The sequence below is a fragment of the Amphibalanus amphitrite genome, unplaced genomic scaffold (assembly GCF_019059575.1).
Source record: "Amphibalanus amphitrite isolate SeventyFive unplaced genomic scaffold, NRLGWU_Aamphi_draft 000914F_arrow, whole genome shotgun sequence".
NCBI lineage: Eukaryota > Metazoa > Arthropoda > Thecostraca > Balanomorpha > Balanidae > Amphibalanus > Amphibalanus amphitrite.
In genome coordinates this window covers 101,042-127,937 of record NW_024882408.1, presented here as the reverse complement: position 1 = coordinate 127,937, position 26,896 = coordinate 101,042, and the positions used below count along the sequence as shown (strand labels likewise).

At 46.6% G+C, this 26,896-nt stretch overlaps 1 protein-coding gene across 1 annotated transcript in view; it reads right to left on the bottom strand.

Moving 5' to 3' along the window:
• The window catches only part of LOC122368008 (ALK tyrosine kinase receptor-like), a 140,808-nt gene extending 115,755 nt beyond the window's left edge, over positions 1 to 25,053 (bottom strand). Inside the window, exons 1-2 of the mRNA XM_043341597.1 lie at positions 24,417 to 25,053; positions 10,007 to 10,099 (exon numbers count right to left, since the gene is read on the bottom strand). Of these exons, the coding sequence (XP_043197532.1) occupies positions 10,007 to 10,099; positions 24,417 to 25,053 (730 nt within the window). The remainder of the gene's footprint in view (positions 1 to 10,006; positions 10,100 to 24,416) is intronic.
• Between the last annotated feature and the right edge of the window lie 1,843 nt (positions 25,054 to 26,896).

The following is a 26,896-nucleotide window of genomic DNA, read 5'->3' as shown; positions in this document are numbered from 1 at the left end:
TACCGTCTGTGGTAGAAACTTCAGGGCGATGGCGCGTTTCATACGAAATGTGGCGCAATGTTTGTTTGCTTCTGAACTTGTACTGTTATTGCTGTGAATTCTTGAAGTGGGAGTGTTTCAATAACAATTTGTGCATTATTTGAGTTTCTTTATATAAACATAGAATAGTATTATGAAACATTGTGTGGAAACTGCAAATACTGATATGATCAATTACTTAGGTTGGGAATTGATACACATTTTGTTGAGATTTGTCTGACAAATGGTGTAACAAACCTCAAGCATATCATGATCTGAAGCTGTTGCAACAAATCAAAATTGCTTTGTTGGAAAGACTGGAGCATGGTTCAAGATGATGTGTAAAAATTCAAGATTTGTGGGAAAGCTTGTGACTGTAGAACGGAAACAGTTCTATATGATGGCTCAATCAAACATGGAAATGGACCACAAAAGTAGAGTTTCAACATTCAGCATGTGAGAATAACTTCAGAAATTCACAATTCTTGTAGTATTGCATTCTTCTTATGTACATTTATAGGTTTTGTTAGGGTATTTGAAATTCATTGTATCAGTTGAGATATAGATGGATTGCAGACAAATTTTAGAATCATTGCATGGAAGCTAGGTATAAGGTACTTGTTCGGTAGAAAGGTGTTGATGATTGCCATGAAAAGGTTTTTTTATGATTTAATATATGGTCATTGTTGTGCCTACAAAAATGCAAGCTTACTAGCAACTAGTTTCTGAATCAAATCGAAAGTATTTGCCATGAATGTAAATATGTACCTGCAAAGTATGTCAATAAATTTGTGTGATGTTGACCAGAGAGCTTTATCATCTGGGCATTTATGTCGCTTCTTGCATTAGGTGTTAAGCATAGTAATTACGGATGAACTTTGTGCCAATATCTTCAATGCTCAATGTATGTAGCATGTCTACAACCCTCACTGATCCTAGCTATGGGCATTTGGCACCAGCAAGACCAAGGGCATGAACTGCACAGTTGCTCAACCTTTTGTCATGTACCACCAGTCACTTTTTTACTTAGGTGCACATAGCAGTGCACACAACAATGTGCAGAGGGCCTACACAAAAACAACATGATTAGTGTGCACTATGCACAGGATTGTACTCTGATTATTTGAATATTTTGATAACTCAACAGTCAACAGTCAGGAGTAATTATTGAATATCACATTTATTATACATCACTTGTCAAACAAGAGCATGATGACACACATTTTGACAAGCAATCATGGTAGTATTTCAATAAGTTGGACAGTCATCTCCCTGGGCGTCATTTTTCCAGGAAGGTACCTCTGCACTCTGCAGGTGTTGTGGTAGGCTAGGTTGAACTGGGTCAAGTTAGGCGAAGTAAGGTGGTTAGGACCCTGTCGGACCGTAAGGCCTGGTCAGGTTGATTTTAATCTTTCATTCTAATTTGACATAACCTATTACCTATGTTTTTGCTCCAGCCTGAATTTCATTAGGTAATGAGTTAATTTTGCTTTGTTTTTATCTGTCTTGTTTTGTGTTTTTGTCCCTTATATTTTGCCCCATAGGCAAGGGTGGAGCTTTTCCAGGGAAGGTGGTGGAGCATGATTGGAGGCGCTCAACCAGACGGCATAGGAGGGCACGGTTTCTGAACGCGCACTGATGTCTGATTCAAGCCACGCTGTCTTCATGCGTGGCGGCGCGCTACTTAAAAGTCCCTAAAAGAACGGGAAGTGATGCCGATAGAACCTTCAATCATTCTGGGCTAACGCTTATGACTTGGAAAAAGTCGCGATCCCAATTCAATCGAAAACCTGTGGGCTCTTGTTCAGCAGGAGGTGTATGAAGAGCCACCCGCCATAAGCACTGCTCAACCGCAGGCACAGGTTTAGACGGCGTTGGTCCGCATCAAAGCCAGTGTGCTGGAGAATCCATTGGCTGAAATGCTTCAGAACATTCGCCACTGTGTGGGTTCCTCATTTCCTCTCTGACTGTTCTTTGAAACCACTCCAAAGATATGCAGAAACCAACGAGGTGAGTAAACTGTGTTTTTATGAAAGGTGGCTACAAGCTCAGTTAAAAGAAAAAGTACCAGATTGTTTTGCTTTTACAGCGGGAAGAAAGGTGTCTGGATAATTTCGTTACACCCGCTGTGATGTTCAAATGGTTGCTAAATTCGAAATCAGCTCCAAAAACTAGCCTAGAAACATGTAAAACTCGAAAAAGTGAACCGAGGTCATCAAAGGTCATTGAGCTGACCTGACCTTCAGGTGACCTTGACACCCACCCTAATGCATGGGACCAGCATCATATCACATGTTTCAACGCTTGAAACTCCACGTGAAAACTGCAACCGCGCGGCTAATGAGAGCCGACATACGCCGAATCGCGATTCGGGCCAAACATGGTCTCGAGAAATAGGTCACAGGTCAAAGGTCATGTGGGTCAGGGTCATGAAATTTTCAGGGTAGGTGTAAAATTGATAAAATCGGGGGTATTGAAAGTTTCGTCGCGATCGGACGGTTTTTACGCGAGTTACTCACGAAAAACTGATAAAGCGCACCCAAAAAGGCAGAAATATGCACATGCGATATCCTATACTGCGAAAAAAGGTGCACCATTTTCGAACGTCGCCGTCAAATTGTAATTACCCTAAGCTCGGGCAGATGTATGGTAGAAAATCCCCCAAGTGAAATACACTACGGCGGAAATAAAATACCCTACGGCGGAGCTCGGTTGCAATTTGTAAATACGCCGCAGGGGTTAAGCGCCGCTGCACCGTGCAGCGCGCAGCGATACCAGGGTGCAGGTGGTCACGGGCCAAACCTGATATCAGCCCTGAAAATGTCACCCGAGGTCACCAAGTCACTGACCGCGTTCGCCCCCAAGGGTACCGCACCGCACCCACCAGCTCCCAAAGGCTTCAAAGACCAGCCAGCAGGCCCCTCAGCCGCTGCCACACTCCATATGCACAGGGACGTCTGAACCCGTCCCGCTCCCCCGCCGCAGTCGGCAGTCGCGCTGGCAACCAGTCACCGAACTGTGACAACAGGAGACCAGGCAGGAGCTAACCCACAGTCCGGGTCCTCACGGAGCGCTCCCACGACCACAGCTGCCGCGGTGGCGCGCTTCAAGCGTCCAAAAGCTCTTGACGAAGCAACGAAAAAAAAAAAACGTCCACGACCGTCTCTCCCAAGCCGATATTGCCAGCCTATTCAATTTGTAGCACGAGATGTCGGACAATACCATCCAGATTAGACAGCGCGTGACTCCGCAATGACGCAAGTCGCGCGAATTCTGTCTACCCACTGATTATACATCGAGAGCTGACAGCCATGACAATAAGCTCCCAAGAGCTGGAAAGTAGCGCCCTCGCGTCTGCCCACAAAAGCATCCCTGCTCTCGAGAGCGCAGGTTACTGTGCCCATCAAGCTGTCGCAGCACGCGGCCAGTGGCCCAGTTACACAACAGCGAACTCGGCCCTTCGCTTACCTGTAGTCAGTGGCATCTACTGACAAACCTCGCGTCATGAGTCGTCACAGGCGGTTGATTCTCTGCCTCCCAGCTCCTGCGCTGCGCTGAATCGCAAGGCACCGCCCTTCTGAGTACCATGCCACCACTCCCTCTTTCACCGTCACTATTCATAGCCTCTCTGTCACTCTGTCACTCCGAGTGTCACTCAATGAGAGAAGCCAAAAAATTGTCGAGACCATGGCCGATGGTCCGTCCCCTTCGCTGGCTCGTCTCTGACTGTCCTATATCCCGCGCTCCCCTCGTGCCTCCCGCCCCAGCCCGCCCGCTCCGCTTATCTCTCTCCCTCCCACCCTCCCTCCCTCTCCCTCGCTCTCTCCGGCATCTGTCTGCCCTCGCCCAACGCCTCTTAGCCGGGGGCCGCTAAGTTGCCAGAACCTAGCTAGGTTACATGCCACACTGACACCATATTGATATGAAAGTGTTGAAAATGTGCTATAAATTTGACAACTTCATTAGGTATGCTTTATGAAGACAGCAGGAAAGCAGGTAGGTACCTACTTACCTGCCTAGATGTGTCACTGGCTACCAACAGTACCAACGAAGGTAGATAGGTTATGTGAAGAATTCAAAACATTTTATTGCAATACAATTTGAAACTGTTAGGACTGGGGGATAGGGATGAGCATTAAAAATATATTTAAAAGGAAATGGAAAGGACAGGGACTCTGGAACCACAGGATAAGTTAAGGACAAAGGAAGAACAACAAGGAAAATTAAATGCCGTTGGTGCGACTGCGAAAAAACAAAGAAAACGTTTTGCCAGGAAGTATGCTATGCTTTTATAAATCCTTATTCTTCGTCTTTTGATTTTTTGGTAAGATGACGTCATTGATTATCATGTAGTATGGTAGATCATCATAAAATAAATCGGTTGTACAACACCAATTTCGTTTTAATTATTATTTCAATTGAAATAAAACCACTTAATAATATTCGGTAAAATATTTTAACCCTCGCCGGCCGAGGGGGGGGGCGGGTGCCGCCCCCCCCCCATAGGGTTTTTTTCGCGATAGCTCCGAACACGCTGGCGATAGAGAGCTGAAACTTGGCATACCTGACCTTTGATCCAAGCCGGATCTTTTGACACCAACCGCATTTTTGGGTCAGGTCAGGTCACTGACCTATGACGTCATAAGTGAACCTCTGCACGGTCTTCAGATGTCGCAACTTCGCAACGCCCTCACTTCCAGAGGAGATGTCACAGGGAAATGAAACTTGCAGGATCTAGTATCCATTATGAGTCCCACAACTTGTATATCTCGGATTTTTCCTAAAGGTCATATGAGGTCAGGTCATTTTCGTGACCTCACCATTATAAGTCAATGGGGAAAAATTCAAACCGCTATTCTGGCGCCGGGAACGATCTCCAATTATCTCAAGCACACAGAATCGTGATTTGATGCACTCCTTGCAAGGTTAGATGTGTCACTTTTGCAATGTTGACCTTGCGTGACGTCATTTATGACGTCATCAAGGTCAAATTAGTTTTTCGTCAATAACTCTTGATCAAATTGAGCTAGCGAGTCGGGAAAGGCACCAATGGACTCAGGAAGGCCTGCCGAATCGAATGATATGCGACATGACCTCTTTCGACCAACTTCGTGACCTGGGGGTGCTGACCTGACCTTGACCTGAGGTCAACACCCCAAGTTGGCCTGACCCGGACAAAAAGTATATCATTCGACGCGCCTGAGCGAGGCGAACACGATGCTGCCAAAATCGGCGCTCTGCGGCCGTTTTTTGCGAAGTTATTCACCAAAAACTGAACCGTACCCTGAGGCACTTGACCTGACCTCAGAGGTCACCGGATGACCTAGGACCTTAAAATCGGGTACCAATCTCTGCGTCTCGTAACGGCGCACACGCTCGTTTTTTCCGCGACGCGCTAGCTCCACCAGGGGCGAAACGGCGAGGGGGGGGGTCGTACCCGCCCCCCCCCCCTCGGCCGGCGCGTATGTAGAAAACCAATAGGTCCGGCGAGGGTTAAGGAAAATGAAATGTATTAAATATGTTATTCCTAGGCTCTCAGGAGAAAAGGATCAACAAACGTTCTGCTGCAAATTAAACAATGCAGCAAATTAGCTATTAATGTAAACGTAATTAGCGAGACGAAAACGGCGCTTTTGTTTCAGTTATTTTTGTAGGGGTTTCAGATATTTATAGAGTTCAGTGCAGTGGGTTGTTTCTGAGGAGATGTGGAGATGTGAATTAGTAATTAATCACACTTTATTAGTATATAGGGCCTTGCAATTTATCATCTGGATTTAAAAAAAATTCCTGCTGAGTGCAGAAAGGTAGGTAGGTGCATCGCCAGGTTCTATCACAGGATTGGAGCAGTTATTGCAGTTGAAAGACAAAGTTGGCTGTTCATGTTTAGGCCCTGTTCTTTATTTGGCCATCTACTCCATATTGCAGTTGTGATGACAAGCAGTTTTCAGTGTAGTTTTGTGATCTTTGATGTCATCAATTGGTGTCATTAGGTATTTTTCGTCAACTAAAACTTATTTCAACTTTCCATTCAATCGACTCAATCATACGAGTCACTCTAATTTTCGGGAATCAAATCAGTCAACCAGTCGCTAAAGTCAAACGAGTCAGTCAACCAGTCATCTCGAAAAGTCAATCGACTCAATCCAATCAACTCAAAATACGCGCTGAATCAAATCAATCAATTCAATCGACTTGATTGGTATACAACCCTGCTAACAAGGGACACATTTTACCCAGTCCGTAATGATTCTAAATCGGGCAGAACCGACTTCTTGCAAACCAACGTCCAACGGAATCGAGGAGCAAGGCAGAGGAGCGACTCACACATCCACATCACCTGACCTACTTGCAATGCACGAATCTCGAGTTCACGAGTGCATCGGGTGTCTCGAGACTCGAGCTGCACGAGTCAATCCAGAATCCGGATCATGATAGCGACATCTATACAATCATATTGGTGTCATATGGTCATCACCCGGTATTGGTGTATTGGTGTATTGGTGTATATTGGTGTATAAGAATCTATCACCGGGTATTGCGGCTCACCAGTTATAATCAGCGGCTTCTCATTCCGGTAACCAGCTCCACCACACCTACTGACTACTGTTAAAGACAAAAAATAGCACATGGCTCCATGGCCTCTTTCCTATTATTTCATATGCAATGATATTTTTACCCAAGAACTTCGATGAAAGGTAAACAATCATAATAGCAGCAGATCACTTTTGCCAGGATAACGGCGCAAATGTTGACAAGGTGAGCGCTTCTGGCTGGGACGCCAGCGCCGCGGGGCAGCGGGGGCAACGACCGTGCCCTCATCGCCAGCCGAAACCACAATCTCTCTGGAAAAGAACAAACTGAGCGCCAATCGCGCCGGTAAAGTCAGCACCGCGCGCCAACACACCGGACCTATTGGTCGGTCAGTCAGGGGGAGGGGGTCGGGGGGATTCGCCAGGGAGACTATCGGGCCCACTGACATCGACGGGCGGTAGGTAGTCTTTTTAATGGGGAAATTTGAGCATACCTACTCTTCCTTTCGTAGGGTGGTCATTCGTTACTGCATTCGGATACGTGCAGTTTCCACTTGAACATGAACCAAGTCTTTGAGTCTTCCCTTGCTTGTTGAATGTTTCCTGACATTTTTAAACAGATTGTTAGTTCGAAAAATGTTACTTTCCTCCCATGTTTAGCCACGTTATCATTGCGATATCGCCTTATATAGTTCCGCCATATCATTCAGCAATATCTCCCGCAAATCCCGCTACATCTCCCGTTATATCTCTTCCGATATCTCCCACGAGATCTCCCGTTATATCTCTTCCGATATCTCCCACGATATCTCCCACGATACCTCTCTACATCTTCCGTGGGCACGGACGCTCCTGTTGGGACGATCTCCGATCTAGATCGCCGTGATCATGGGCTTTGTGTCACCGTATTTGTCGTACTTTTTCGGCGAGGATCGGATGGTGGGTATCTATTTGTTCCCGATCATTGGTGGTCCTGTAGCTGGGAACAGACTTTTTAAATTCAGTCTTAGCGGTAGGTATGCAAAATAGCTTTATCTTCCGTTGCTGGATATATAGGTAATATATAGAGTCAAGTGCGGCTTCATGAGACCAGTATACCTACATTAAGCTTGAAGCATTCTATTCGTACAACAGAGAGCATGACAATGCATATGATATGCAAAGTTTAAACATGTGCATTATGCATGAATCCAAGTGTTGAATCTGCGATGCCAGAGAATCTCACTGCAGTCGCGACAAGGCGACATGTTAGGAGCCAATGTTAGATTTCGTACGAACTGGAAACATGCTATGACAAGGATTTTCAGGATGTATGTGTGGATCTCACAACACGCAGTCTGTGCAGAGGTGATCCTGAGTTGAGAAGGAATACGCATCAGAGGCTGGATCTGGATCTGTACTGACAAAAATGAGGCGACTCCGACTTCGAAATAATAAGCAAAGGAAACAATTTAAAAATGAAGCATTACGGGCATCATTCTATGAACGGACAGCCTATTTCAAATTATTGCCAGTATTAAGGGAAGTGAAAAATATATCAGAAGGCTGAGCAGTGGCGCAAATCGCCGTGACTGCTGGTTGGGCATCAGGAGAGGCACAGACGTCGGACGCTGGTCCAAAAAAATCAGTGCAGGATACTGGGCACTGGAACAGGGCAAAACAGGGCACCGTGAACGGGGTCAACGGAGAGAAGAGACACCGAGCATGGACACATGGGACTAGGATGATGAGCTGCTTTTAGGAGAGCGCTTGGGGTCCTGATTTCCATTGTCTCCTGGGTCCTGCCCCTGGTTTGCCACTTTTCGTCAGAAAAAGACATCCATTTTAGACCCCAAGAATCAATTCAAAAAGGTAAGTGTCCCTGTAAGAAAATACTGTGTCATATCAGAGGAATACAGAATGTTCTGCTATCCTATTTAATTGTTAGCAGCTTGAAACCTGCCTGGCTCTATTGATGTTTGATGCCTTCTATGTAATGTTTTGGCTACAGTCACTACACCAACGTAAATAATAAAACTCTCTGATACTTACCGGCCTAATATCAATGCGGTGAGCTGCGGTCGCTCAACCATTCCGCGAATGTCGGGAATTTTCAATTTGTTGGCTCACCGGCTTTTCCCAGACACAGTACCAAGAATATTACGTCTACCCTTGCCTAAAATCGCTGGCATAGAGGCACATCACACGATTCGCGCGAACGCATGTAGTGAACTGGTATAAGGCACATTTTTAACTCTGCCAAATGACTTGCAGGGCTCTTCGTGTATATGTAATTACATAGCTGCGACATTCAGGCATGGAAAATAAATATTCGTCTCACCGACAGCGTTTTGCGTCATTGACCGATTTTTGCAACGCATTATTTCCAGAACCTGCATGAACCACATAAGAATTTTGATTATCCCCCGCATTCAGCTTCATACCGGGTATACCGCACAAGACCTACAACAGCAGGACTCAGTCGCCCGCTCCAGCCGTTCAGCTGTTGAATGAGCTATAAATTTCATAAACAGCATGCTGCTCGTGACACGAAAATGCCTGAAAACGAGGATAGAAAAGTAAGAAATAATATAATTGTGTATCTTAAGTAGGCCAAGTCAAATTTATGCAAAAATATCAACATTGAAATTTGACCTAATTTGACCTGAACTTGACCTGACCTTCACCAAAACGCAAAAAAAAAACTAAGCTGGCTCCAAAGGCTGCCTGACCCACATAATCGCATTTGTCATGTAAAATGGACCATAAAACATGTATCACACGACACTTTCATATTGTGACCCCCAGTGACCTGACCTCTGTGACCTGACCTGGTATCAGTGACCTCAGATAGCAAAGTATGTGTTTGACGAACAATGTACCATCGATGGTTTTCAATAACTTACCAATTTACTCGATTTCACAACACAGTTCTTGAAATAACGACAACTCAAGAAACTCAAGATTACCAAACGATATTTATTTCTAAATTACTTTTAAATACACACGATATTTGTTAAATGTGTATTTAAAAGTAATTTAAAAACAAATATCGTTTGGTAATCTTGAGTTTCTTGAGATGTCGTTATCCAACTGTCGTGGATACTTATCATTACAGTTCTTGAAATGTCTGTGAACGGTGAAAATCCGACGTTTGACCTGACCTGTGACGTCATCGGTTTCACCTAGGTCAATGAAACTGGGTCACAAGGTAGTTCCCCGGTGGGGCTATCGAACGCTGTTTGCATTTTGAAAATCGGCCGGTAAATTTCCGAGATCTTAGAGGGGGACGAAACGCCCCCCTCCCCGCCCCCTACGGGTGGTAGGGTCCGCCGATAGCCCTACGGGGCGCGGGTTTTAATGAAAGGACACGGATGGAAAGTTATTGCAATAAAATAGTTTATCAAACAATCTGCCTCCCGAGGTAATTAGATCCATATCCGCCCCACCTTATCTTATCCACGCGGGCGAGTACTCACCGCACTCGCCGACGCACTTTGGACTGAGTTTGCAGGATGGCTGCCGGCTGCAGGCCGTGCCGGAGCAGCTTAGTGTGTCCACTGTGCAGGCGTCTGAAACAGGGCACGCTTCGGTCAGCTGGGGATTAGGCACACTGTGCCGATTTACCTCCATACGTTCGCCGCCTAACTATAGCCTTACAACAATAAAGTGCACGATGGCGTGTTTCTTAGAACAACCTAAAGAGACACAGACGAAGACGCATGAGATACATAGGCAGATCCAGAAAGGCGGTCTCGGACGCTGCAGGGGAGGGGCGCATACCCCCCCCCCCCATCTCCAAATTCCAAAAACTCGTCGGCTTTCGATTCCTTATGCACTGCTGAGTGAGTGCTGTGCAGTTTTCAGTTGTTTAGTGTTCTCTTTGTTGTAGAAAAACGACTAATTTTCGTCGATTTCGGACGCTGCGACGGCGCATTTGCCCCAAATGTTCCCCAAGTCCCCACCCTTGGATCTGCCAGTGCTGAGATATTGTTCATAATTTTGGACCACAGTAGGTAGGTACAGGGTCCACCCTCGTGCATTTAACATTGTGAGAAGTGGAAACGGCCGCCGGCATCCAGCTACTCTCGGACGGTAGATCTGCTGGCTCGTGAAATTGTCATTGAGCACTTAATATACCGCTGGTGACCGGTTAGTAGGGTGCATTGGGCAGACAGTTGGGTGCATCACTTTGCACTTCCGCGTGTGCACGGCTCACACTAGCGCTCGCTTGTATATCGTCCCAAAAGGCAATGTCTTACTGGTGATAATATTTCGTGATTCTTGTACTTTTATGGTAGCTTCTGGTCAAAACTTGGATATCAGGGGGTTAACTTTCGCAGTAAAAACGTTGTCTTATCTCTGTTCTATTGATCGCTCCAGGCACCTCAAATCAAGCCTTTCAAAAGTATGCTGGCTGAAGTTGATCGGTTCTGATCAGAGACGCAGCTGGTTTTTACCTGACAGAAAGGAAGAAACATTTGCTCGCACTGAGAGCCAACATGTCCTCATGAGTACTGATGGCGTTCATTTGATCCGAATTCGGTGGTCGCACTTAGGTTTATAGGATTAGATTTTGCGATTTTTACATGCATTATATGTTCCTCGGCGACCTCCCCACAATTACAAGAGAGAACGGCTTGGTGCTGACTACGACGCCGTAAGTACGCTCGTCAGAGATCTCGGCAAAACAGAAAAGCAAATTATCTTATGTCTATTGTCCCTTCTGGCAGCGGGGAAGCCAATTAGCTTGACTGACGGGGACACGGTACAAAGACATACCACATATTTGCTCTGTCCTCAGCAGCCTCCCGCATTGTGACTGCATTATTTGTGACTAAAGAAGTGAATTCGGTTCTATACAACATAACATGTTTTGTATTCACACACTTAACCCTCGCATGTGTAGGGGGGGGGGGGTCGGATGGACCCCCCCCCATGGTTTTTCACGAATAACTCGCGTAAAAAGCGGCCGATCGCGACGAAACTTTCAGTACCCTCGCATTGATCAATTTTACACCTACCCTGAAAATTTCATGACCCTGACCCAAATGACCTTTGACCTGTGACCTCTTTTCCGAGACCATGTTTGGCCGGAATCGCGATTTCGCGCATGTCGGCTCGCACTAGCCGCGTGTTTGCAAGCTTTTCGTGGTTTCAAACGTTCAAACATGTGATTTGATGTTACTCCCGTGTGTGTCAAGGTCACCTGAAGGTCAGGTCAGGTCATTGACCTTTGGTGACCTCGGGTGACCTCGGGTCACTTTTTCGAGTTTTACATGTTTCTAGGCTAGTTTTTGGAGCTGAATTCGAATTTAGCAACCATTTGAACATTTACGAAGTAGTTTTGGTGACTTCGTAACATGTTACGAAGCTGTCAGAGGCGGTTGACACGTACTACGAATACCCGTCATGACGCCTACTGGTTGACCTGACCTGACCTGACCCGACCTGGTCTAAATGCTTCAAGACATCATCTGTGATCAAAACTAACACGATATTCGTGATCAGCACCCCGAAAAACCCCTTAGCAGCCACACTTTACGACTTTCTAATAGGTCCCGATTTTCCCGACTTTGGGTCATTGACCTGACCTGGAAGGTCAACCAATGACCTAGGACCTTAATATTGGGTATCATCGGCTTCCTCTCGTCACGGGCAACACGCTCGTTTTTTCCGCGAAGCTCTAGCTCGATCAGGGGCCAAACGGCAAGGGGGGGTCCAACCGACCCCCCCCCCCCCTACACATTAGAAGCTGGCAAACGCCGCACACATGCGAGGGTTAATCAATAAGAATTCTTCTTTTTTAATCGTGTATTTTTTTGTGGCGCCATTAACGTTTAAATGCAAAGGTATAATACAATGTTAACCCGCGCACCGACGGGGGTCTGCGCCAACTTCGCACCGACGGGGGGGGGGGGCGGATGACCGCCCCCCCCCCTGAGATCTCGAGAACGAAGCAAGATAGCGACAAGCGGTAAACGGTATCGGATACGCACGGACAAGGTCTACAATTTTTACTAAGGTCATTTTCAGGTCAGGTCAAAGATGACGTCACAGGGGTCGAAAAAGTAAAAATGGCGGCGCTAGATATGGCGATAGTTTTTCTCGAATAACTTTCGAATTAGTCAAGATAGGAACAAATTAAGGGCATCATCGTGATCCTCTCGTCAATCCGCATCGAATGATATATGAGTTGACCTCGAAAGGACAAGATCAAAGGTTGACCTCAGGTCACGTGACCTCGAGGTCATCATGTATGAGATCTGGAAGCGGCATTCTGCACGTGCGCACGTGCAAACGGGGTTCAAAATGACTTTTGCACGGCACCCTACTAACTGGTCCCCAACCGTGTACCAAATTTGAGCGCAATCGGCCCAGCCGTTCTCGAGATCTGGAAGCGCCCCCTGCACGTGCGCACGTGCAGTAGTACCCTAACCGCAACACATGGGAATGCATTGCCTGGTGGGTGCCTACCTGTATACCAAGTTTCAGCGAAATCGCCCCAGTAATTACCGAGTTATTAACCCGCGCACCGACGGGGGGGCGGATATCCACCCCCCCCCTGTGGTTTTTCGCAGATAGCGGGAAAACCGCGGCGCGTAGCGCCGCGAAATTTGGTATGACTATAACCTCATCAATCTTACACATGGTGTTCAAGTGTGAACCTCCTACCTTTTAAGGTCAGGTCACCAGGTCACTTTGAATGACCCAACCTCAAGTCACTTTTTTGCAACTTTATCACCGTGCCAGAGCTACAGTAGATGTCGGAGGCCTTTGAAAGTCGCAGGATATTATTAGGTCATTAGTAGCTACAATTTGTATATCTCGGAATTTTGATATCGGTGACCTAAGGTCAGGTCAATTTCGCGACCTCCCCATTATAAGTCAATGGGGGAAAAATCAACTCCCTGTTTTTACCACTAAAACGGGTCGGAATGGCCCCATATACCATACATGACTTCATATACGATCAACCTTCACTACCTTGAGGTCTGTTTTGCTGTTGGGCAGCTGTGAGGTCATGTGACGTCATCAAAGGTCACCAAAGGTTTTTGGCCAATAACTCCGTACAGGAACAAGATACAGACGCGTGGATGGTCTCATTGTGTTCAGCTCGTCAAGACGCATCGATTGATATACATGATGACCTCGAGGTCACGTGACCTGAGGTCAATCTTTGACCTTGACCTTTCGAGGTCAACATATATATCATTCGATGCGGATTGACGAGAGGATCACGATGATGCCCTTAGTTTGTTCCTATCTTGACTAATTCGAAAGTTATTCGAGAAAAACTCTCTCCATATCTAGCGCCGCCATTTTGACTTTTTCGACCCCTGTGACGTCATCTTTGACCTGACCTGAAAATGACCTTAGTAAAAATTGTAGATCTTGGCCGTGCGTATCCGATGCCGTTTACCGCTTGTCGCTATCTTGCTTCGTTCTCGAGATCTCAGGGGGGGGCGGTCATCCGCCCCCCCCCCCCCGTCGGTGCGAAGTTGGCGCAGACCCCCGTCGGTGCGCGGGTTAAAATGGGAACAAATTTGACACCTCTTATTGTTGTATTTTGCACGTGCACTGGGGGTGACCCACATGCATCGAGAGTATCCTATTTTTGGTAGAAGGGATGCTGCTACCTTACAAAAATAACCGCAAGTCAATCGCCCAAGCGGCTGCTGAGATATGAGCCTCTCAAAATCACTACTTTTGCAAAACAGCTTGAACACCCTTGACTTTTCACGTGGCACGTGCCACGACGGTCACTGAGGTGTATCAAAGGTAGTCGATTACGGGGTAGAAGGGATGGGTCTACCCAGCAAAAAAGACCGCAGGCCAATCGGTCCAGCGGTTGCTGAGATATAAGCAAGCCTCTCAAAAGCGTTACAGGCCGGGCCGGGCCGGGCCGCTCATACTGAGATTTTTCCGTTATATTGAAAAGACTCACTTCGCTCGCTGCGCTCGCTCGCTCGTAATAATACTTTTTGGACTTATTTTAATATCATTTCATTGTATCATGAGCATAAGGTCATTTTCTACCATCATAATATTCATAATTATGCTCGAACTAGCCATAGCTCACCTCCAACGAATTATTGATGTGTACCCATTTCTAAATTATGTCACGCAGGGACAACTCATGGATTAAAAAAGGTCGTGCAACAGGAAAAAGTCAGCGCTCCAACAACTCTGTCATTCATCCCCGAATGATGGATTAGATATCAGACTTTCCATCAAAGATTGGTTACCAAAAGGCTGATCTGTTCTGGGCAGACCTTCCATCACTCGCGAATGAGCGACCGAACGTATAGCTAGGGTGTCTGCGGAAGCCGAACAGAGAAGATCAACCCTGGGGCCGAGGACCTTTGGTTTTCTACATACATCCCGGCCAGTGGTGCCCCCCCCCCCCCCCCATTTCGTCCCTTATTGAACAACATATTCTTTATGCCTAGCTGCAGGCTAAGGTCGGAGATAGCCAAATTTGCTGACGACCAGGGAACATACTTAGCCTAAGGTCATTGATATAGCTCCTCATGTAGCAACTAGCCGTTACCGGTTTTATTCTCATTGCCATTGTCTACGCTCATTTTTCGTCTTTTTTGTCTTTTTATTTCATCCACTGTCATTCTTGCTTATACCTACACTCTTAGGATTTCAGGCTATTGCCTGTGCTGATTACTTTTAGGGGATTTCTCATGTCAGTATACTTTTAGCCTCGCTCATTAGCCAGGTGCCTATACTTGTATATTCTCTTAGGCTTTTGCTCATGTCTTCTGTATTCTTAGGCTGTTGCCTGTCGGTTTACTTTTAGGCTCTTGCCATCTTGTTAATTTATTTGGATTTTGATCAGTGTTATCACTCATATTTATTTCCATCCAGTGTGTGTGAGTGGTTGTTATTGTCAGTGTGCGACTGCATCCGTAAGTGGGGCTTTGCCTGTGGACGCTATGCCAATAAATAAACAAATAAACAAATAAACATTAGAGCCTCGCGGGAAAAATAAGCGTCTACAGGGTTACGAAACGCAGTGACCGGTAACCGAATTTAACCCTCGCCGGCACAGGGGGGGGGGGGGTTGATGCAACCCCCCCTAAGGTTTTTCGCGAATAACTCGCGTAGAAAGCGGCCTATCGCGACGAAACTTTCAGTACCTTCGCATTGATCAATTTTACACCTACCCTGAAAATTTTATGACCCTGACCCAAATGACCTTTGACCTGTTACCTCTTTTCCGAGACAATGTTTGGCCGGAATCGCGATTCGGCGTATGTCGGCTCGCATTAGCCGCGCGTTTGCAAGCTTTTCGTGGTTTCAAACGTTCAAACATGTGATTTGATGTTGCTCCCATACATTAGGGTGGATGTCAAGGTCACCTGAAGGTCAGGTCAGGTCACTGACCTTTGGTGACCTCGGGTGACCTCGGTTTACTTTTTCGAGTTTTACATGTTTCCAGGCTAGTTTTTGGAGCTGAATTCGAATTTAGCAGCCATTTGAACATTTACGAAGTAGTTTTGGTGTCTTCGTAACATGTAACGAAGCTGTCAGAGGCGGTTGACACGTATTACGAATACCCGTCACAACCCCTACCGGTTGACCTGACCTGACCTGACCCGACCTTGTCCAAATGCTTAACATTAGAAGCATCAAACAATGGATGCCAACAGTATAGACAAAGTGCACCAGTTCAACGTAGGCTGAAGAAGTTCCATGCTGACATCAGTCCCGTTGTATTTACTCTATCCCACTGTCTATCAACTTCCTCCTGTTTGTTTATTATTGGATGGGTGTTGGCCTGTTTGTGTGTATTTACGACCTACCCGTGCTGGCAAGTGCGGGACAGATTTGCTGCTCTTAGAGACGAAGTGTCTTTACATCGACTTCCTCTGAGGGTCCAGCCAGCTTAAGGGAAAGGAAGCTGTTAGGCGAGATTGTTGTTTCTTGACGGAAATTTGAATTCCTTCAAGCAGGTGTAAACCGTTCAGGATCAAAAATAGTTCTGAAGCATATCTTTGTTATGCAGTTGTATAACAGTTCAAATTATTCAGTGCAACAGGGCAGCGTGTCCGTGCTCAAACGTTTTCAATACATCAGTCCCGCTCTCTCTCTCTCTCTCTCTCTCTCTCTCTCTCTCTCTCTCTCTCTCTCTCTCTCTCTCTCTCTCTCTCTCTCTCTCTCTCTCTCTCTCTCTCTCTCTCTCTCTCTCTCTCTCTCTCTCTCTCTCTCTCTCTCTCTCTCTCTCTCTCTCTCTCTCTCTCTCTCTCTCTCTCTCTCTCTCTCTCTCTCTCTCTCTCTCTCTCTCTCTCTCTCTCTCTCTCTCTCTCTCTCTCTCTCTCTCTCTCTCTCTCTCTCTCTCTCTCTCTCTCTCTCTCTCTCTCTCTCTCTCTCTCTCTCTCTCTCTCTCTCTCTCTCTCTCTCTCTCTCTCTCTCTCTCTCTCTCTCTCTCTCTCTCTCTCTCTCTCTCTCTCTCTCTCTCTCTCTCTCTCTCTCTCTCTCTCTCTCTCTCTCTCTCTCTCTCTCTCTCTCTCTCTCTCTCTCTCTCTCTCTCTCTCTCTCTCTCTCTCTCTCTCTCTCTCTCTCTCTCTCTCTCTCTCTCTCTCTCTCTCTCTCTCTCTCTCTCTCTCTCTCTCTCTCTCTCTCTCTCTCTCTCTCTCTCTCTCTCTCTCTCTCTCTCTCTCTCTCTCTCTCTCTCTCTCTCTCTCTCTCTCTCTCTCTCTCTCTCTCTCTCTCTCTCTCTCTCTTTTCTGGTACACATTTGGTGCACATTTGGTGCACATTTGGTGCACATTTGGTGCAGATTTGGTCAAATTAGAACTATGGTTGCTTTGAGTAGGTTTCCAGCTTAGAAAGAAGCAATCGTTGATCAGTTCAATGTTCATCAAGTCATCAGACGCTAATTGTCATCAAAACATTGAAAAAAGCATATTTGAATAAAAATATGTGTTGAAAAAATATACAGTTTGAAATTATACTAGCGTAGTCACAAGCTGCAACTGCTTAACTTAATTCTATCTTTCCTACCCGTTATCTTTTCTACCCGCAAGTGATCTCCGTTGATATCGGGCGCCAAATATGATGCTTATCAAAACACCATGTCATAACACTGAAGGTCTTGCAAGCAGATCGATCGTGCATTGATTTTTAATTTCATAAATATTCATTGCAGGAAAACAATGCACGTTTTCAATCTTGGCGAACCGTACACAGCGTTAGTGTCGTGGGCGGGACGCTATTACCGTGCCTCCGTTGAGCTTTTAGTCAGCTCGTCATCTGTTTGTTCCGTTCGCCGGACCCGGGGACAGTCCACTTTGTACGCGGCGTGACAAAGGACCCATTTGGCGATTGAACGCCGCCGCTGCAAAGGCCGCGCGGCGAGCGTCACCGACAGGGCCCGGGGTGCGGCCGAGGTGCGGCACGACGCGCCGTCGGCGTCATCGTCATCGACGACCGTCGGTCCAGGTCAGCACACTGGCCGGCGGCACACAGCGGCACATATTCGCACACAACGGAACACTGCGGCACAGCGGGGCACGGGGGCGACGGTGAGCGGGTTAGGTCACCACACCGACCGGCGACACACGGCGGCACATGACGGCACATAGGGACACACGGTGGCATACTGACTGGCGGCACAATGGCACACGGCGGCACATAGGAACACACGGTGGCACACAACGGCACATGGCGGCACATAGGGACACACGGTGGCACACTTACCGGCGGCACAGCAGTACACGGCGGCACGCAGCGGAACACTGTGGCTCAAGGGTCACACAGCGGCACACGGCCTAACACATAGCCACAACAACACAGCGACACACAGCGGCACAACAACACAGCGACACACAGCGGCACACCGACCGGCGGCACATAACAGCACACGGTGACACACGGCTGTACACAGCTGTACACAGCGGGCACACAGCGGGCACATATAGCGGTTCACAGTGGCATAGCGATCACACACCGCCTCCACCGCCGCCACCTGCCCCGCCCGCGCTAATCAGGATCACTAGGCACGTCCATGCGACCTGATTAAATGACACTGAACTGCATTGTTGCTGTTCATTTATCATAGTTATGGCTTGAAATTGATGGTACGCCCGGTGAAGACGATTTATCAATATCAGTCGGCCAATGCGCCGATTGATATAGGAATGTGGTATCAGGTCTAAAAATGTCCTAAAAGAAACGTTTGAAATGTAACACGATCTAAAAGGTCAAAGCATTATGCATTATGGCATTATGGCTGCTTATATGATTATATGTTACTGCGAATATTTGTGTTGTACCGATTATACATTGCCACAACTCACAGTGATCAAGGCTGTTTAAGCCGAAAGCTTTGTGTATTTTGAATATATTTGATTTGTATTAATTGGTTTATTATTTACATCATTATCCATTATGGCTGCACTTTTTGTCCTTCTGGCCGCTCCACACTACACCTCACACACTATGCACAGCCGCAGTCGCCGTCCGTATATAATTATTGTGCTACATGCACGAAAGGCAAAAGCATGAGCACAAAATGTCCCGAATCTCGACAGGATAGGTACGACCATGCCTTTAATCAAAGCATTGTGGCCTGACAGCCGGGAAACGCCGTGATTTTAGAGGCATCGCCACCTCGTGCTAGAACTTTCGGTTGCATAGTCGGAGTCGAGTCTCCCTGACTCCGACACAACACAATAAAGTTATGTGAGAAGGTGGGACTATTCGTTGTTCTTCGCCTTTTTAGTCCATTTGTCCTTTGGAATGTCCATTTGAAAACGCTCCCAGCCGATAAGCTCCGACCCAAAGTCGCTGCAAAGCCTAACGAGCAAGTCATGATAAACGCCTTATCAATCGATTTTCCACATTCGCACCAATCAGAGGAAAATGTGTGACTTCCTCTTCAAATCACCAATAATTGAACTAGTGTTGCAAAAAACAGCGTATCTCAAACGCCGTCAAGAGACGCAGGGAATGGAGTCCGATTTTGAGGTTTCAGGTCAACCGGTTACCTCTGAGGTCAGGTCCCATAGACTCGTTTTAACAACTACGCGCTTACAAACACGTTGGCGCTGGTTTAACCCGCACCACATAGGGGGGGGGGGCGAAACGGCACCTTGTCCTTTTCCGTAGATATCTCCTAAATGACTGCAGATATCGTCACCAAATGTTAACCCGCGCCCAGATGGGGTCTGCCGAGCAACGCGGTCTGATGGGGGGGGCCATTTTGGCCCCCCCCCCCCTCAGATCTCGAGAACCACGCAACATAGCGACAAGCGGTAAACGGTGTTGGATAGCCCCAGCGGGGAACTACCTTGTGACCCAATTTCATTGACCTCGGTCAAACCGATGACGTCACAGGTCAGGTCAAAAGTCGAATTTTCACCGTTTACAGGCATTTCAAGAAATGCGTTGTAAAATCGAGTAAAATGCATTTCATTGAAAATCATCGATGGAGAAATGTTCTTCAAACACATATTTTGCTATTTGAGGTCACTGATACCAGGTCAGGTCACAGAGGTCAGGTCACTGGGGGGTCACAATATGAAAGTGTCGTGTGATACATGTTTTATGGTCCATTTTACATGACAAATGCGATTATGTGTGTCAGACAGACTTTAGGGCCAGCTAAGGTCACGTTTTGGTCAAGGTCAGGTCAAGGTCAAGGTCAAGGTCAGGTCAAATTAGGTCAAATTTCAAAGTTGATATTTTTGCATAAAATGGGTATCGATTCGATGCAGCTCGTCACGAGGAGTTCAATGGTGGTCTCCGTTTTGCGCTACGAGGTCTAGAATTGCTAAAAATTGAGTTCAAAAATTTGACGTCATCAATTTTTAACAGTTTTTTCGCTATAACTTGGCCAAAAAAAGAGGTATCGATCTAAAATTTGGTATGTATATCGAAGAGCGCAGGGACTATCACATATATTCCGGTTTTTTTCGAAATTCGAAATTTTTTTGGAAATTTTTTTAGTTTTTCTAAAAAAATCAATTTTTTTGATTTTTGGGGGTCAAAATCCCAAAATTTCGAAAATCCGAGATGGCAGTTTTGTAGCGCCGTCTTTTCTCTACACAACCACATAAAGAACTTTAAAATTGCTTGTTAACTGTAGAATTGGTGAGCGTTTCAAGATGTCATGTTTTTTGCTCATTTTTGCTCGAACATGACCTCAGTTTGACCTCAATAACTCCTGACCTGAGGTGACCTGTGACTTGAAATTTTGTGTGAAGGTGTCAAATTGATGCCCGGTAAGGTACCCAAAATTTGGCGGCGCTGCGCGCCGCCGTTTTCTCGCTATTTAAGAAAAACCACAGGGGGGGGCCAAAATGGCCCCCCCCATCAGGGCGCGGGTTAAGGACCCCTCCATTCAACACATTGTGACCAAAAATGTCCAAAGGCTAGATAGTTTGGTCACAAATGATGTCAAAATGACGTCATGTTAAGCCATTTACGACCCATGAAAAGGTTTCGCGGGAAGAGCTGTCAGGCCTAAAGCTTTGAAGATACAAAAAAAAAAATTCGGGACATAAAAGGTGTAAAATTATCAGGGATAAAAAAGCTATTTGGATTTTGAATTTTCGGATTTTGACCCCAAAACTCAAAAAGTAATTTTTTAGATATAATAGTAAAAAAACTCAAGGTTTAGAATTTCGAAAAAAAAAAAACATTGAATTTGAATCAATATGAAAGTCCCTTGCGTCTTTCATTCACCTACCAAATTTGAGATCGATGCCACTTTTTTGGCCAAGTTATAGCAAAAAAAAACTTAAAATTGATGACGTCAAAATTGTAAACTCATTTAACAATTTTAGACCACGTAGCGTAAAACAAAGACCACCATTACACTCCCCGTGACGAGCTGCATCGAATCAATACCCATTTTATGCAAAAATATCAACTTTGAAAGTTGACCTAATTTGACCTGACCTTGACCTGACCTTCATCAGAACGTAACCTTAACCCTCGCCGGCCGAGGGGGGGGGGGGGCGGGTGCCGCCCCCCCCCCCATAGGGTTTTTTTCGCGATAGCTCCGAACACGCTGGCGATAGAGAGCTGAAACTTGGAATACCTGACCTTTGATCCAAGCCGGATCTTTTGACACCAACCGCATTTTTGGGTCAGGTCAGGTCACTGACCTATGACGTCATAAGTGAACCTCTGCACGGTCTTCAGATGTCGCAACTTCGCAACGCCCTCACTGCCAGAGGAGATGTCACAGGGAAATGAAACTTGCAGGATCTAGTATCCATTATGAGTCCCACAACTTGTATATCTCGGATTTTTCCTAAAGGTCATATGAGGTCAGGTCATTTTCGTGACCTCACCATTATAAGTCAATGGGGAAAAATGAAAACTGCTATTCTGGCGTCGGGAACGATCTCCAACTATCTTAAGCACACAGAATCGAGATTTGATGCACTCCTTGCAAGGTTAGATGCGTCACTTTTGCAATGTTGACCTTGCGTGACGTCATTTATGACGTCATCAAGGTCATATTAGTTTTTCGTCAATAACTCTTGATCAAATTGAGCTAGCGAGTCGGGAAAGCCACCAATGGACTCAGGAAGACCTGCCGAATCAAATGATATGCGACATGACCTCTTTCGACCAACTTCGTGACCTGGGGGTGCTGACCTGACCTTGACCTGAGGTCAACACCCGAAGTTGACCTGACCCGGACAAAAAGTATATCATTCGACGCGCCTGAGCGAGACGAACACGATGCTGCCAAAATCGGCGCTCTGCGGCCGTTTTTTGCGAAGTTATTCACCAAAAACTGAACCGTACCTTGGGGCACTTGACCTGACCTCAGAGGTCACCGGTTGACCTAGGACCTTAAAATCGGGTACCAATCTCTGCGTCTCGTAACGGCGCACACGCTCGTTTTTTTCCGCGACGCGCTAGCTCCACCAGGGGCGAAACGGCGAGGGGGGGGGGTCGTACCCGCCCCCCCCCCCCCCCTCGGCCGGCGCGTATGTAGAAAACCAATAGGTCCGGCGAGGGTTAACTGCCCCAAAGGCTGCCTAACTCACATAATCGCATTTGTCATGTAAAATGGACCATAAACCATGTATCACACGACACACGAAACATGCATTGGGACCCTCAGTGACCTGACCTCTGTGACCTGTCCTGGTACAGTGACCTCAAATAGTAAAATATTTGTTTGACGAACAATACCCAATCGATGATTTTCAATGAAATAAATTTTACTCGATTTTACAACCTGTGAACGGTAAAAATGCGACATTTGATCTGATCTGTGACGTCATCGATTGGCCTGAGAACAATGAAATTGGATCACAAGGTAGGTTCCCGATGGGTCTATCTAACGCCGTTTGAATTTTGGAAATCGGCCGGTAACTTTCCTAGATCTTAGGGGCCCGAGCGCCTTCCCCCCCCCCCCCCCCCCCCCCCCCCCCCACGGATTGCAGGGTCCGCCGATAGTCCTGCGGGGCGCGGGTTATGTTAGGAGGGAAAGGAAAAAGCATTGATGGCTTCGTGTAATGTGCATGGAAGGCAAAATATCATCCTCAGATAGCGTTCCATCAACCAAAACAACAACAAACCGCAAGCCGATATGCAATAAATGCAAGGTGAAAGAATCGAACTACACCATATTACAAAGAGAGAAAAATGCGCATTTATTTGCACCGGCGAACTGAACAAGGCAAGCCTGTTACGCAATTTTCTTATCAGTGAAATTTAAAAAGGATGTCTGCAGCTGCAACTGAACACGTGTTTTTGCTTTTACCTCCTGAACAAGCTTTTTTGAACAATAGATTACAGTGTCTTATTACGGAATACGGATAGATGAGTGCACATCGACACAGCAAAGCTCCTCAATACGTCTATAACACACCCCAAAAGAAATCAGGGCGCGTAAGAATTCAATACACTTTTTTGTTCTCAAAAAGAATAAAATGCAGTGATGCACCGCTCGCTGAGGTTTCGTAAAAGTTTCAAATAAAGCACTTGCAAGCAAAAAAATAGTATTAAATATTTTATTACATATTTTCTTTAGCTTTTCAAAACATAGTTTGTTATTAAAATTTCTGTTTGACTTCGGAGTCTCTAGATTGATAATCTAATTTATTGTGATTTGTTTCTGTGCACAACTTTTTCAACCGAAAAGGAACGACAACCATGACCTGAATTTGATCTAGAGACCTAAAAAGACCCTAGGGCCCATTTTTTTCAGGCAGTGCGCAATATGTCCAGACAGGTACTGAAACTGCGTGTCAAAATTCGTGGCCTTTTTATAAAGATATCTGCGAAAAACCACAAGGGGCCCTTTGGGCCTGCCTCATGCCTGTGTTTTTTTCTAGCGTTAACGAGTCGCAGATTAACATAAATACTCAAAAGAGTGCATACCGATATGCCCTGATAATTAGGCACACCCGTATCGAGGCTCTGTTCATGATACGGTTCCATGTCTTGTAAATGAAAAGTAATTTGTCCTAGGTGTGCGTAGGAATCCCGTCCCTGCTCTTCGTGCATTCAGAGCAGCTATAGAGATTCTCGCATTTTCTATGATGCTGTAGGTTCTCTTGAATCACAGTTAAGTTCCATTGACTAGGTGCCGCGACTCTCAGACCCAATCACGGACACCGGACACTGAGGTGCTAAAAAGAGACATATCTAATCTGTCTTCCAGTTATCTGAGACGCGACGAAACACGACCGGCGTGAAATTCAGGCACGACATTTACGGACGACGCAATCAGAAATAGCTAGCAGAAGCTTGTTCAATGATCTGGTGGGTGGATGGAATGACGTTAGAGTCTGTCATTTCGTTAGACGTCAGTGAAATCAACACCAAGTCTATGAATAACAGAAGGAGCATGGAAAACAAGTAAAGAAGAAGAAATTTAGTTGGAAAAATGGCGGAACCTACCGTTCATCTCGTAGTCGATCTCCAGGTGGATGGTGCCCCCGTGCTCCGCCAGCTGCTCGCCGCCGCTCAGCGCCACGGCCAGGTGGCGGCCGCGCCTCTGCCACGGCTCGACGGCGTGCAGCCAGCGCAGCACCAGCGCCGACGCCTCCACGCTGGTCATGCCCTGACACGGCGCCACGGTGACGCTGAGGGGCGTCTGCGGCCGCCGCGGGGGCCTGCCGCCCCTCCGGCGCCGACGCCGCAGGCCGCGCCGCCGCCGCCGGTCAGAGCGCAGCAGGTGCCGCGAGCACGGCAGCCCGGTCGGGTCACTGCGTGCACACAGCAGCATGCGCAGCTGCACCGGCTTCCGAGGACAGGCGACGCGCAGTCGCGCAGCTACCAGCACAAACTCTTCAGAGGCAGCGTCCGCGGAGAAGGTGTCTCCGGTGTCGGCGAAGACGGCCACCAGGTGCCCGTAGGCGTGCAGCATGGGCAGCTGCGCGGCGCGCCGCACCTGCACTGGGAAACAGCCGGTGGTGTTGGCCTGCTGCGCGGGCGGCAGCTCGGTCTCCCCAGGGCCGGCCAGCGAGAGCCCGGGCAGCAGCAGCAGCAGCAGCAGCAGCAGCGGTGGCAACAGAGCAGGCCTCGCCAGCAGCATTGGACCGAGACTGAAACCAGCAGGGGCAGGGAAACTTTTAGATTGACGATGTTCCGCAGTTTCTCAATGCACCGACTGCGTCGCACGTTGAGCCCATGGCAGGAAATCTCGCCTCTATGCAATGTTTGTGACTCTAAATCAACATTTGGCTCCTCTATGTCTTCAAAATCGCTTCATTTGATTCTGAGGCCCATCAAACAGGCGATAAAAAGTCACTAGCATATTTTCGACAATAGATTGTGTCAGAGGCATGTTACAACGATGAAACGAGATGTATTCAGCTCAACAACACCAAGCGTTTGACATGCAACATGACCACTACCGGCTCGGTCATTACCAGGTACATCAGGCTGATCACGTGACCTCACAGTCAGTGGAGAAACTATGGAAACTGTTATTTTTGCGCCGGAAATGATCTAAGACATCAAGACCATCTCAGACTGTAAGCGTGATTCCATACACCTCCCAGTCCCGATTCTTAGCGATGTTATATGTCATGTCAAGGTCATCGGAGTTTTTCGTCAATAACTCTTGCAGTTACACTGAGCTAGTGCGAGTTGGGAAACCATCAATGGACACAGGAAGACGTTCCAAATCGAATGATATGCTATACGACACCTGTGAGGCTGTGACCTGACCTTGACCTGACTAGACGTAGGGCGGTGCTAGTTCTATGAAGATTGGCTTTTGATATAGATAGACAAATTGAATTATAAATGGAAAACAATGGGAACGTTTTTGGTTATATTACTTTAAGTTGGCTACACATGTGTTTCGATATAAATCTTTTTCAAGCCATAAAGACAAAATAAAATGTAAATAATTCGCCTAAACATCAAAGTTGTCAAAATAGTTTGCGACACAGATTAAAATGCAAATAGGAATGCTTCACACACGTCGTTTCTCACTTTGTACTTCTAGTTTTTAGATCGTGCAAAATAAGTTCAGCCGTAAATCTGCTCAGTTTCACTTTTACTGCATTACCATTTAGATTGTCAAATATGTGAATATAAGCTGCTTCTACAGCCTGCCTATGCTTCTTTGTCCAACCCCTACACAACACAGACATAACATCCGGGGAGATGTCTTGCCTCATCTACGTGTTGCACAAGGGCGTTGGACAGACGGTGGTACCTAAGGTCACTCTTATGCTCCTTTTGCCTAGTTTTAATGCCCCTGTATGTTTCACCGACGTAACATTTATCACATACACCACAAGGAATTTTGTAAACGACACTATCCTCATTTCAAGATTTTTAATGGTCAGGCCCGCTGGGGATGAAATATTGATAGTTTCCCTTACAAAATTGTCCACAGCTTCTACTTCTTTTGATGCTGGGACTGAGAGATACCTCCTCTTGCTATTCCTTGTGGCGTTTGAAGCTCTAGCTTGTATTTTGACGGCCCTCTTCTCTAGCTGACATAAAAGACCTGGCGGGTACTTGAGTCCAATAAATACTTCTTTAATGTAGTTCGGCTCGTCCCTGATAAATTCTTCTGAGCAAGTGCGAAGTGCTCGAAGATAAAATCCCAGCAAGACTCCAGTTTTTGTTCGACTGCTGTGCGCCGAGTAGAAGTGTATCAGGTCGTTCTTGTTGGTGGGCTTCCTGTACACTGAAAATACAGCCTTGTTGCCCCGATTATGGATGCATGCGTCCAGAAATGCAATAGTGCCATCTTCCTCCTCTTCGGAGGTAAATTGTTTCTTCTGATGCACACTGTTCAGCTGCTGCAAAATACAATTTAAATCCACATCTTTGTTGATGATGACCAGAATGTCACCGACATACCGGAGCCAGGTCGTATCGGTACCAGCAATGCTCAAGAAGTGGTCCGCTTTTAA